The sequence below is a fragment of the Rhopilema esculentum genome, chromosome 4, assembly GCF_057945365.1.
Source record: "Rhopilema esculentum isolate cy_ngs chromosome 4, ASM5794536v1, whole genome shotgun sequence".
Classification (NCBI taxonomy): domain Eukaryota; kingdom Metazoa; phylum Cnidaria; class Scyphozoa; order Rhizostomeae; family Rhizostomatidae; genus Rhopilema; species Rhopilema esculentum.
The window spans coordinates 10,542,451-10,554,438 of record NC_142818.1 but is presented as its reverse complement, the minus strand read 5'-3'; the positions used below and the strand labels follow the sequence as shown (position 1 = coordinate 10,554,438).

General features: G+C 35.5%; 1 protein-coding gene across 1 annotated transcript; it reads right to left on the bottom strand.

The window, feature by feature from the left end:
• Positions 1-303: 303 nt before the first annotated feature.
• LOC135690602 (programmed cell death protein 5) lies at positions 304-7,456 on the bottom strand. The gene is made up of 7 exons (XM_089114432.1): positions 7,327-7,456; positions 4,830-4,876; positions 4,632-4,693; positions 4,193-4,284; positions 2,175-2,246; positions 1,825-1,878; positions 304-654 (listed from the first exon to the last, which is right to left on the bottom strand). Exons 1-6 carry the CDS (start codon positions 7,396-7,398, stop codon positions 1,831-1,833), a joined length of 393 nt encoding a protein of 130 aa, XP_088970558.1. The 5' UTR covers positions 7,399-7,456; the 3' UTR covers positions 304-654; positions 1,825-1,830.
• Positions 7,457-11,988: the final 4,532 nt, after the last annotated feature.

Sequence of the window (11,988 nt, the reverse complement as noted above, 5' to 3'; positions counted from 1 at the left end):
GATGACGCAAAGTCGCAGAAAGAGAAGGTATTGTGCTATTTAATCTCTCAATGCATAGAGTTTATAATTAACGGCCTTTACGCAACTGGCATGCTTAGCGGCAACTGTCTTGAGAAATTGACTGTGTTTTGCATTCTCATGCAATACGATATTAGGTCGATTCTTTGGTTTATAGTCGCAATAACCTTTAAATGTCAGGCGTGAATTTATTTTTACTTGAAGCAGATGTAATTAGGCTTGCGGTGAGGAAAAGCGAGGAAACTCAAAGGTAAAGAACAGAGGAGTTTCAGTGAAAACTGCGGCTATTTCGATATAGGTTAAATATTACACAATTAAACTTTGATAAAAAGCGTGATCAACATCAGTACACGGAAAGACACACGAAAACATTGATAGGAGAAAGATATGACAGAAACTAAAATAATGCCACTAATTAACAAACTGGATAAGAATCTTTGTTTAAATCTAATGACTACCACAGAGTTTATATACAACAAGTTTTAACTTGAAATTACTTCGTTCGTAGTCTCTGTATATTCTGCATCATTCTTTTCGACCCTCCTGTGATGTCAAACAGGCCTTAAAGAATTGCAACAAAATTACAGCACTTGCTGATGCAGGCACTGGGGCGTATCTTTTTCTTGCTTCGTGTCTCTGAGACATAAAAATAACAAAAAACACTGTTAATTCAAGGCCCGTTTTATCTTAAGATGACTCGAACAAAATTTAAGATAGCTTTGTTTTTTATGGTCACGTATTGTACAAGTTACTACTATCTAGCCATGCTTATGTAATTATGTCAATTTTAATGTAAGTATAAAAGTTAAGATAAATTCCCTAGAATCTTGATGATAAGTAACACGACCAATAAAAAAGACATTGCTTGAAACAGTCGACAACCTGTTATAAGTAGACAAATCAGGAAAATGACAATGTTGACAATTCCATTAGATAAAAAGACCATGATACAAAATGACGATATCAAGAAATTATCATCAAGTTTATTAACAAGCTGCGATTTCCGAAAGCATGAAATTTATGATATTTATTAACAATGCATGATATTTTTCTAAACTAATGACAGATTTGTGTGTAATTGTAAATTTAATGTTTCGAAAAAGGTGGTTTATCATATGCCATGATGTTAAAAGGTAATGAGATTATCTCAAGATGAAGCAATGGGGAAAAAGGGCAAGAAAAATAGCGTCGAATCGTGAGATGGCATCGAATCATAAACAGGGGTGCTGTCCTAAAAAGTAAGGACGGGGGGCTGTGCTGTAGAGGCCACACCCAATACTATACCCATTGTCACACCCTGTATATTTGCATTTGTGTTAAAGATTCTATGTTGTGTGTATGAAATCACTCAAAACAATCACCGACTCTTAAAGGCTAATAGAAATTGCTCATTCATGGAAAATGAATGGCATGCGAAGGGTTATTTCACCATTCCAAGTTAAAAATTCGCCCAACCAAACATATACTGATATTTTTCAAGTGGGGTTGGGCAAGGAGTTTGAGCCTCCGCCCCCCGAGCCTCCTTTCCACGGCACCACTGATCATAAAATAGCAGCGACGCTTGAAGTTAAAGAAATAACCTTAGGCCAAAATTTGTTAACATGTTATTCTAAAAATTATACTTCAGAATTTTAATATAAATTTCTACAGTTATAAAGCTTTTATCTTTTTCAATGTTTTTTTAATGTAAAAAAACGATTTCTAGATGTAAAAACCTAGTAAGTTAAACTGCAAATAGAACATCGAAGGTAAAGTCTATTGACTCATAATTAAAATCATTGTATTTATGCGATTAATTTTACTCACTTGCGATTAATAATCATCTTCGTCGGAATCCATTGCATATCTTCGACGATTAATCTGAAAGTTTAAAGAACTTAGTGAATAAACACAGAGTCTTTTATAAATTTCCCTGCTCAAAAGGATGGCATTAGCCTTTCCTTGTCTTTCCTATAGAATTTCTTTGTTTGCAGAGCTGGAACATAAAATAGTTGTGAACCATTGAAACAAATTTGGAAGGTTTTTATTATCTTCACGACACTGATAGATTTAGCCTTAAACTATATATACAAAACTTGGATTTAAACGAAAATTGCACTTAAGAGATAGGCAATTATGGAATCACAATATTTAGAATTAAATAATTGCATACTCACTGTAACTTTGGTCGATTTTTCAGTTTGTTGACTTATGGATGCGAGTACACTTTTAAGACCATCTTCGTTCATCTAAACAAAGATTTCAAGATTAGAAGACGAAATATAAATTCAAAGCAGAAAGCAGAGTTACAGAAAATCAGAAAACTTTATTTAGGTGTGTTTTCTAGAAATGCTTTACTTCTTAAAATAAAAACAAATCCATTTTTAAAACTTCAGCCCGAGGTTGTCTTTAAACTTCAAATTCAATTGTAAACATTTCAGAAATGTAGTAATGTAAACACAAATGGCCAATTTTTAATAAAACCAAACGGTGACATTAAATGGTCTTCGATGGCTAGGATAAAGCCTGTGTGTACCTATTCTTCAGGTAGGTAAAAGGTTATTGACCGCTGATTAGCAAAAAGAATATTAATATAATTTCATACACATTTTTCGTAATTAAATTTACTTCGTTTAACACAAGTTTTAAGTTGAAATGTTTTTGTCAGGCAAGTCTAACTTTTGCTAGTTCACAAGCTTCTTTTTATTGGATTTTATAAATGTCCCGTGATTTTATTTTTGAGAGCCACGTTAGTTTTAGACGGCCTCTTGGTCTTGTATATTTTTCATTCGTGTATGCTAAGGCTAGCTTTGCAGGGAGTTGTTGTGGTAAACGAAGTGCATGTCCTAACCATCTAAGTTGACGTTGTTCGATTTGTTACGATATTACAAATACTCTACGATACTACAAGTACGATATCATGGAGAGCGAAGAACAATGACAACCCGATGGCCATTACATGCAACAAGACTAACAACAACGACAACTACACGTATACATAATAAATGTTACAAAAAACCATATATAGAAAATCATAGGTACAACAAATAAGTGGGTCAGGCACAAGATTTTCAAGTATTTTGCTGTATAGAGATTCGTTTGCTTGTTGGTAGACATCGTCGTTTTTTATTATCTTTGGATAAATTATGTTAAAGACTTATGTTCGTACTAGCCTCCTTTGAAAACAAGGAACCCCCAACTATGCTTACTTTTCATTATCAGACGCTTATAATCTAGAAATTGCCAAACGAAATGTACTCATGTTTCCACTCTAACGTGCTATCTTAAAAATCTTGCCGTGTTAAAGGGTTATTTTCATAGCTATTGTTTTGTAGTAGAACTTAACAGATGCCCCTCTAGCGAAACCTAATTGAGGTCGACTTAATTGAGGAAAAATAGACCAACTGGTCTGTCTAAAAATCGATATATAAAAAAAGTCCTAAAAAATAATTTCACATTGAGGTTAAGGTAGGTGTAGAAAAAAATTATATCATTATAAAACTTGTCTTCTACCAGATAAAATTCCAGTCATCTTTAGGGATCTAATGTCTGCCAAAATACAAACCTTTAAGACCCTTCTTTTGAAGGCTTTAAATGAATAATCCCGATGAAGAGCGAATCTATTTGGCATAATCTGACCACAGCAATGAAATCAGAGCGAATCAATCCTTATCCTTACCCATTAGGCCATAATCTATTGTCTCGGACAGTAAAGTATGATAGGTGAAAACAGCTTTCAACTATTGGTACTAGGAACTGCAAAGTATATTATGGTTTGGGGATTCTAAAACGTTTTAGAGGCTCAACATGCAAAAAGCCAGAAAAAAGTTTATTTTATTTTTATATGGTTTAAAATACGTCCCAAACTATTATGTACTAAAATAAGCAAGATGCCAAATTGAAGCGGGCAGATGGGTACAAACAACATCGTTTTCCAGCACTGCAGATCCTTAGGGGAGCAAGGGGAAACTGCCTTCTGCAGTGTCAACAAGGGTTTCCTCGATTAGCCATCAATTTTGTGGTTCAGGATAGACGCTTAGTAAATATTTCAAATTTTCTGTCCTTGATGCGACATTTTGATTTTCTGTCTTTGTCTAGTGCAAAATCAAATAACAATCAGCTTCTTTAACATTCTGAAAAGAGCTTATGAATAAGTCTTGAAGTAAGCATTAACATTCTCATGAACCAAACTTACTTTTCCAGACAGCTGCCCTCGTTGAGCCATTTGTATTAACATGTTCTCAAGCATCTTAGCTTTCTCTGGTTTGACGAGTGCAATACTGTTCACTGTGGTTAAAAATATAGGTATAAATGTTTAGCCCAGTTCTTTAAAAACTGTAGAAAAAATAGCAGAAACATGACTGGGTGTACTAAATGCTTTCAACTCAATTAATACTTTAAGATAAAAAATATTCTTAAAGATATGCATTGTTTCAAGGACATTTTGTGGTCCACTGCATTAGAAAAGTAACTTAGTACATAAAAAAATACAGTAGCATAAAAAGTCTCTGTGCTTAATGAACTTAGTCAACGTGAGAAACAGCACAATCAACAATGCAACACAAAAACCCTGCATTGTAATTCAATGTTTCCCAGTGGAAAAAGAAAATTAAAAAAATGTAAGAAATGCTTACGTCTTGCCCTTGCATTTTGATCCAATATCTGGGATAATATAGAATTTCGCATGTCCACTTCCCTGTTGATAAGATATATATAAAAACCTTGTAAGATAAAACGAAATGCCAACTTTGAACTTCTAGCAGAAAATAAAATTGATCCTCAAAAGAAGAACTATTGAAATTGATTGATAAAAAAAACCAAAATAAATTTACCTTCTCATGGCTTCTTCTCTCTTTTGTTGATCACCTGGTTGACTTCCCTAGAAAAAGATACATACACACATTGATTTATAATTTAATTTCCTAAATAAGTGAAATTGAAAAGAAACCTTAGGAGTATCCAATCCACAAAAATTGTCAAGGGCACTTTATACCAGTTCCAATTTACGAGTGCCAAACTTATTTCCACTAGAGATAGAAAATAGGAAAAAATGCTACGCAGCATTAAGAATAACGCTGTGGAAAATTTGGCTCCAACGTCCATAAAATGGTTTATTTTTCTACAGTAATATACTGAAATGACCCTTTATTCGTAGCCAAATGAAATTTTTAGGGTTCATTTAAAATATAAGAAGCGATTCATGCTCAAATTATCTATTATTTTCAAAAATTATTTGAACAGTTTGCCTTAGGTGCCTATTTTGGCACCCAGCCCAGATTATAATTTAGTGCTATTTATGAGCTATTTTATAGATACAGAAAAAAATGAAGTTTATAACTTTTAGTGCTTGGAAGCACTGAATAAAGTGCATTCCAGTTTGGCATGAAATTGTGATCACACCATAAAATCATAACAACAGGTATTTTTTCTTTGTTCATAAAAAGGGTGTTAGTTTCCACATTCATTCCAGTGTCCTGGTATCAAAGTTTTCACAAAGCAGATAACAGATAATGATTCACTAAAAGCTAAGCTACATTTTACAATGCATTTACTATAACAGCAAACAACAGGAAACAACAAGAAACTAATAAAGACCAGGAGAAACAATAAGGAAACAACATGAAACGATTTATCATTTAGCAGAAATCACTAATCTCCAAAACGAGGCAAGCTTATCTAAACACGTGGACACGTTAATCTTTCTTGCAGTGGCCTACGTTTTTGGTCATGTCGTTCTCCAAAGCGATCGCTGTTGTCTCAGATCAAGTTATGGAAAAATCAATAATATTGTTTTTTATACAAGAACAACAGAAACCAAAATATCAAACTTTAATATACGAGAAAAACAAGCTGTGTAGGCTGAAAATCTACTGCTTGTGAACAATGTTTTCAATGTTTGGGGAGGAGGCTTAACTCAAAGTTTTTTCACTTTCTTTTAGGTTGGTAACATTTAGGTTGCAATAAATTTGTCCTACACAAATACTATTACTACTATCATCATAGCTATTGAGGCAGGATTTCCACTAAATAAATAAAATTGCAGCTGCAGTTGAAATTTTTCCTACCAATTTCTGTATATTTCATAGTTGTTTCTACTTGTTTCTGCTTGTTGCCTAGCTGTTTCCTACTCTTTTCCTACTTGTTTCCAATTCGTTTCTTTTTTGTTTCCTACTGTTTCTTCATGTTTCATCCTGTTTCCTAATTGTTTCTATTCATTTCCTGTTATAGTAACCATGATTTTAGAAAACAAATTGTTAATTTGACTAACCAACGATTTAAAAATGAATTTTATAATTTTGCCCAATTTTCTTATTTTGTGTGTTGTCCTCATTTCCACCCAGGGTGCATTTCATGTCAACTATAATATGCCGTAAGTCTACCAGGGCATTTGTTTAAGTATGTCAAAAATATGAGCAGTTAGTAAAATTGTAAATATTGTAGTCGTACCAGACAAAGAGAATTTATTGATTTAGAGAAAACTGTGGTACATATGAGTCTTTGTTTTATTCTTTTATTTCATGTTAACTATGTATGTGGCTTCGTGTTTAGCATGCCACATGTATCAACAGATATGTGGAACTCTGAGCTGATTTACCAAACTGATTTACCAAACTGATTTACCAAAACTGGTGCATGCTTGAACACTTAAAATTTTAGCTGTGCACACAAAGGACTCTGTATGGAAAAAGCCTTGTATGAGGATGCTATGTTTAGGGTGTGGCCATTTTTGCCTTGCATGGGAGATAAATCCCCCGCAAATCTCCCTCGCGGAATATTGTTTTTATCACCACTAATGATGCTACTAATGTTTTTCTCTGAAATGTATACCCAAAAGTTAACTGTATTTTTATGGTAATTAGTCTCAGACGCACAAAATCTTTATCTGTGCTATTTGCAAATGCGCAATTTTCATGAACATGAAACCAGGGATGGTGCCAGAAACGAAATGCTGGGGGGGGGCTGTAATGTCAGAGTGCCGACAGTGAGTGAACCACCCACAAAGATGTAATATCACATCATTTCCGCTGTGGAAATTCTAGTTCAAAAGACTATTGAAATTATGAAAGTGCCGACATTGCTTAAAAATTTTCAAAAATTCAAGTGCCGACGGGGGGGCTCAATGAATTTTTGGGGGGCTCCTGCCCCCCTACCCCAAGAACCCCCGGTGGCGCCATTCCTGCATGAAACAGATCCCCCGCGCATCTTTCAAAGATTCCAATCTGGTCCAAGACCAGGACACACCCATTTCCATTTATACTTCTCAATAATATCTTGAAACTCTTCAAATTGTATACCTGTATATAATTCGCAGCGAACTTTCATACTTACTCCACCCATCTGTCCCTGCAATTGTGCCATTCTTTGCGCTCTTAATTCCGCCAGTTCCTGATCGTCCTCCATCTTGATTTCTATGGATGCTGCGAACTACCTCGTATTCGAACGGAGGCACAGAATTTGACTGAAGTTGAAAAAGAAATCTTACCAAGTCTACAGATGAGCTGCTTTGGCCTAATTTCGCAAAAATATATTTTGGGGTAGGGGCTTCTCTGCCCAAACTAATTTTTGCATATTAAACAATTTCACCATTCTCCTGAATCAACTTTCTGATCACTTTGAGGGCGGATTCCCCCCTCACTACTACCATAATAATATATCAAGAATTTAAAGTCAGTGACGATACAAAACAGTAAATAACTTAAATCCAGTATTTATGAAAGAAATATTTCAGTTGAATGAACTTGCATATAATTTACGAAATCGATCGTTTATACAAAAAAGCCGAACACTGTTACTTGTGGGCTAGATACAGTATCCTTTAGATGTAATGAATTGTGGAATTCGAATACCATTAGATATTCAATCGACAGAAAATTGTAAAGCATTCAAAATTAAAATTTATCAAACGGATCTTACTTGCTCGTGTAGACTATGCACAACATATATTATTGGATACTTGTAGACATCACGATTTTTCTTATATTTGTTATTGTTTCAAGTTGGTGTTGATTAGCTGTTTATTAGCTATTATTTTGTAAACCAACATTAAATAAAGTGAATGAAAGAAAAATGAGAGTTGGAAGTCAGGGGAACAGAATTTCTTCTTTTATGTTACGTCAGGAATCGAAACATGACAATGCTCTGATCATTTTGAAATAGATACCTTTATTTTGTTATTCCAATGAAAATGATTTCTAGGTCAAAAACGGGTCTTTTCAATGTAAGCGTACATTTACGAGCATAATTGTACTCTTTTGAATTCCCTTTTTCCTTATCTAATCCTTTGACTCTCTGAGGCTCTGGTACATAGGGTAGTACATTTCTTGTTGCAATTCGCGACAATCGTGGCGAATCGCCGACATAACATCAATCTGTACATGAATGTTCTTTCTTTTCATTTGCAAATTTTTAGTTCTTTTCAGAAGTTTGGTCTTCCCTCAGTGTGACACAAAATTGTTGGTTTTTTTATTCTAAAATTCTGGTTTCAATTTTGTTTACTGCTGACTTTTGTTTTGTATTCATAAAATTAACAGCGCTGCTGCTAAAACAAAGGTATCTTTTTTTACCCTGTCATGAATGGATAAGATACTCAATTACTGGTCACTTCAACGAATGAAAGCAAGGAAGATAGAACACACAATTTGTATAAAGAGGGAAACCACACTTCTCTACTTTTATAGGTAGACTTTTATAATAACAAGAGTCGGTGCCCTAAACCTCTATTTTTAAGTTAGGGGTCTGGAATACAGGCTAAATAACACGATCTTTCATGGCATATCTTTTGCTAAATTGATCTTAAACCAATACCTGCATTAAAGTTATAAAATTTTGTTAAACAGTAAAAGATTAGCTCTGGTCTAAAATTCCATAAATTACCTTTTAACAATTTAAGAAACAGATTAAGAACCCCACCTCAAAGTTTTGTAAAATTTAAGAACAATAAGTTGAATGGTTTAGAAAAAAGTGTGTATGTACAATTTAAAAACAATAAATTTGTAACCATGCCTTCCTTTAAAACAATTATTCCCAGTTCTACAAGCAAAGGTATTCCTCGAAGATACCATCCTGCACCAAGAAATCCACCTGACGTTTTTCAAAGATCGACATCTGTCAAGGCAAATTATTTCCTCTTAAGCCAACAATATAAATAACGAGCCCAAATCTCTATTCTGTGTTATAACCGTTCATCCTAACATGCAGAGCATCAACACAACTTTTTAAAGAGAGTTTGTTGCTCCAAATGGATAAGGCGAAGAAAGCGCTTTGGCTGGAAACTGGAAGGGTTTCAGTTTTGATAAATATAATAATACGCATATAAACCCAAAAACAACGGATATAACACAGTAAAGTTTTATGGTCTTGACTTCTTATGTCTCCTTCTCTCTCTGCGACTGTTTCGTCCTGTTTCATTCTTTTTATGTTATAACTTTCAAAAACAATGCGAATTAGCCTTCTCCACTCTTGCCTGTTATCTACAGAAGTCTTCCATAGATCTGATACATGACCAGGTCAGTTTTGATAAAAATTCAGATGGAATTAGGGAAGATAAATGCAAGTTTATGTTTGCAACTGCATAATAATGATAATAATAATAATTCATTTATTCACAGTAGGCATTGTTTTCAGTAGTAGCTAAAAGGTAAGGCATCTAAATGTATTAAAAAAGTAACATGGCAACGCGACGAGAATGAACAACAACAAACACACAAATCAGTTATGGCATACGGGGCTTCATCAGAGCACAAGCCAATTAAGGCTTACTATTTATAGGAATCAATTGATTATATTGTACGGTGATATAAAGGCAATTTAAAGAAATAAATTAAAAGATCTAGGATTTAATTAGATAAATAATTGAAAATAATGCTTTTCAGATAATAAATGTCAGGAACCCGACCTGTGCTACAAAGGTTCTACACAACCTACAGTTGCAATTACCCCTCCATTGTTTATCTAGCTTTTTCAAGTGATCTGGTAGATTGTTCCAAAGCTTACATCCTAAATAGGACAAGCTTTCCATTCCATGAGTGACGGGTTCGAGTTTTTTGGGATTTGCATTAACTTACTGTTTCTAAGGTGGTAGTGGCTACTCTTTTGTAGGAATACTTTATTCAAAAAGCCTGGGGTTAGTTTATGTACAGCTTTGTAGATCTCGATCATTAGTAACTGGAGGTTTCTTTTTTGTATGGACGCAAAGTTGTTTTAAATCAGAACTGCATTCTAAGTTTTTAATAAACAACATGCTAACTTTTATACAACGACCGATACGCTATTTTTGCTCGTTTCGTTTTAAATAACCCTTTATTTCAAAAAGCTTATAACTTCACAAATATGATTAAAGGTACAGGGGCGTAGCGTGCAGGGGTGGGGGTGTGGGGGTGAACACCCCCAACTTTCAGAGAACTCATCGGTAGAATTGAATCTATAACAAAATATTAATGAAACAAAATAATTTCTGCCGGTAAAATATGGTTTTGCATCTCTTTAGGCCCATTTCCACTTCATTCGCAATTCGCAAATCGCATGCGATCTTTTGTTTGAAAATCGTATGCGAATGCGATTTTGACCTGTTCGCAATCGCAAGTTTTGATTTTCTTGCGAACCAGAGCGCGCGAATGAAAATCCCGGATGACAGATAACCAATCAGCAACCGGTAATTTACTTCATTGTTCTTATGCCCAAGTGGCCCAACCATCATTTTGATTTATCAGATCAGATTGCCCAACCAGAGAGAAACAGGGATCTCGCAATCTCGCGAAAATAGCAATCTCGCGAAAATAGACTGGAACAATTAATTAGTTGAAACGCTGATTGATGCCGTACAAAATAAAGAAAACGTGTGGAATAGGAATAATGGTCATTCCAACAGTGAAAGTGTGCCAGTGTTAACAGTGGAAATGGCGCGATCTCAGAGACACGCACAGAAAAAAACTTAAAGCAGATTGTGGTAAATCTGGTGATGCTGGTGAAGCAGGCAATTTGACGCTTGCAAGCCCTCTGCCACCACCTGATCATTCCAACAGTGAGTGTGTGCCAGTGTTAACAGTCACTTCACCTATTCAAAAGCTGAACATTTTTGGAAAGACGAAGAAGAAAACTGGGGCTTGAAGGACGGCCAACTTGTGTAAAAGGGAACTGGCGCGATCTCAGAGACACGCACAGAAAAAAACTTAAAGCAGATTGTGGTAATTCTGGTGATGCTGGTGAAGCAGGAGATTTGACGCCTGCAAGCCCTCTGCCGCCACCTGGAACGAGTGATCATTCCAACAGTGAGTGTGTGACAGTGTTAACAGTCACTTCGCCTATTAAAAAGCTTAACGTTTTTGGAAAGAGGAAGAAAAAAACTGGGACTTGAAAGGCGGCCAACTTGTGTAACAGGGAAATGGCGCGATCTCAGAGACACGCACAGAAAAAAACTTAAAGCAGATTGTGGTAAATCTGGTGATGCTGGTGAAGCAGGCAATTTGACGCTTGCAAGCCCTCTGCCACCACCTGATCATTCCAACAGTGAGTGTGTGCCAGTGTTAACAGTCACTTCACCTATTCAAAAGCTGAACATTTTTGGAAAGACGAAGAAGAAAACTGGGGCTTGAAGGACGGCCAACTTGTGTAAAAGGGAACTGGCGCGATCTCAGAGACACGCACAGAAAAAAACTTAAAGCAGATTGTGGTAATTCTGGTGATGCTGGTGAAGCAGGAGATTTGACGCCTGCAAGCCCTCTGCCGCCACCTGGAACGAGTGATCATTCCAACAGTGAGTGTGTGACAGTGTTAACAGTCACTTCGCCTATTAAAAAGCTTAACGTTTTTGGAAAGAGGAAGAAAAAAACTGGGACTTGAAAGGCGGCCAACTTGTGTAAAAGGGAAATGGCGCGATCTCAGAGACACGCACAGAAAAAAACTTAAAGCAGATTGTGGTAAATCTGGTGATGCTGGTGAAACAGGCAATTTGACGCTTGCAAGCCCTCTGCTACCACCTGGAACGAGTGATCA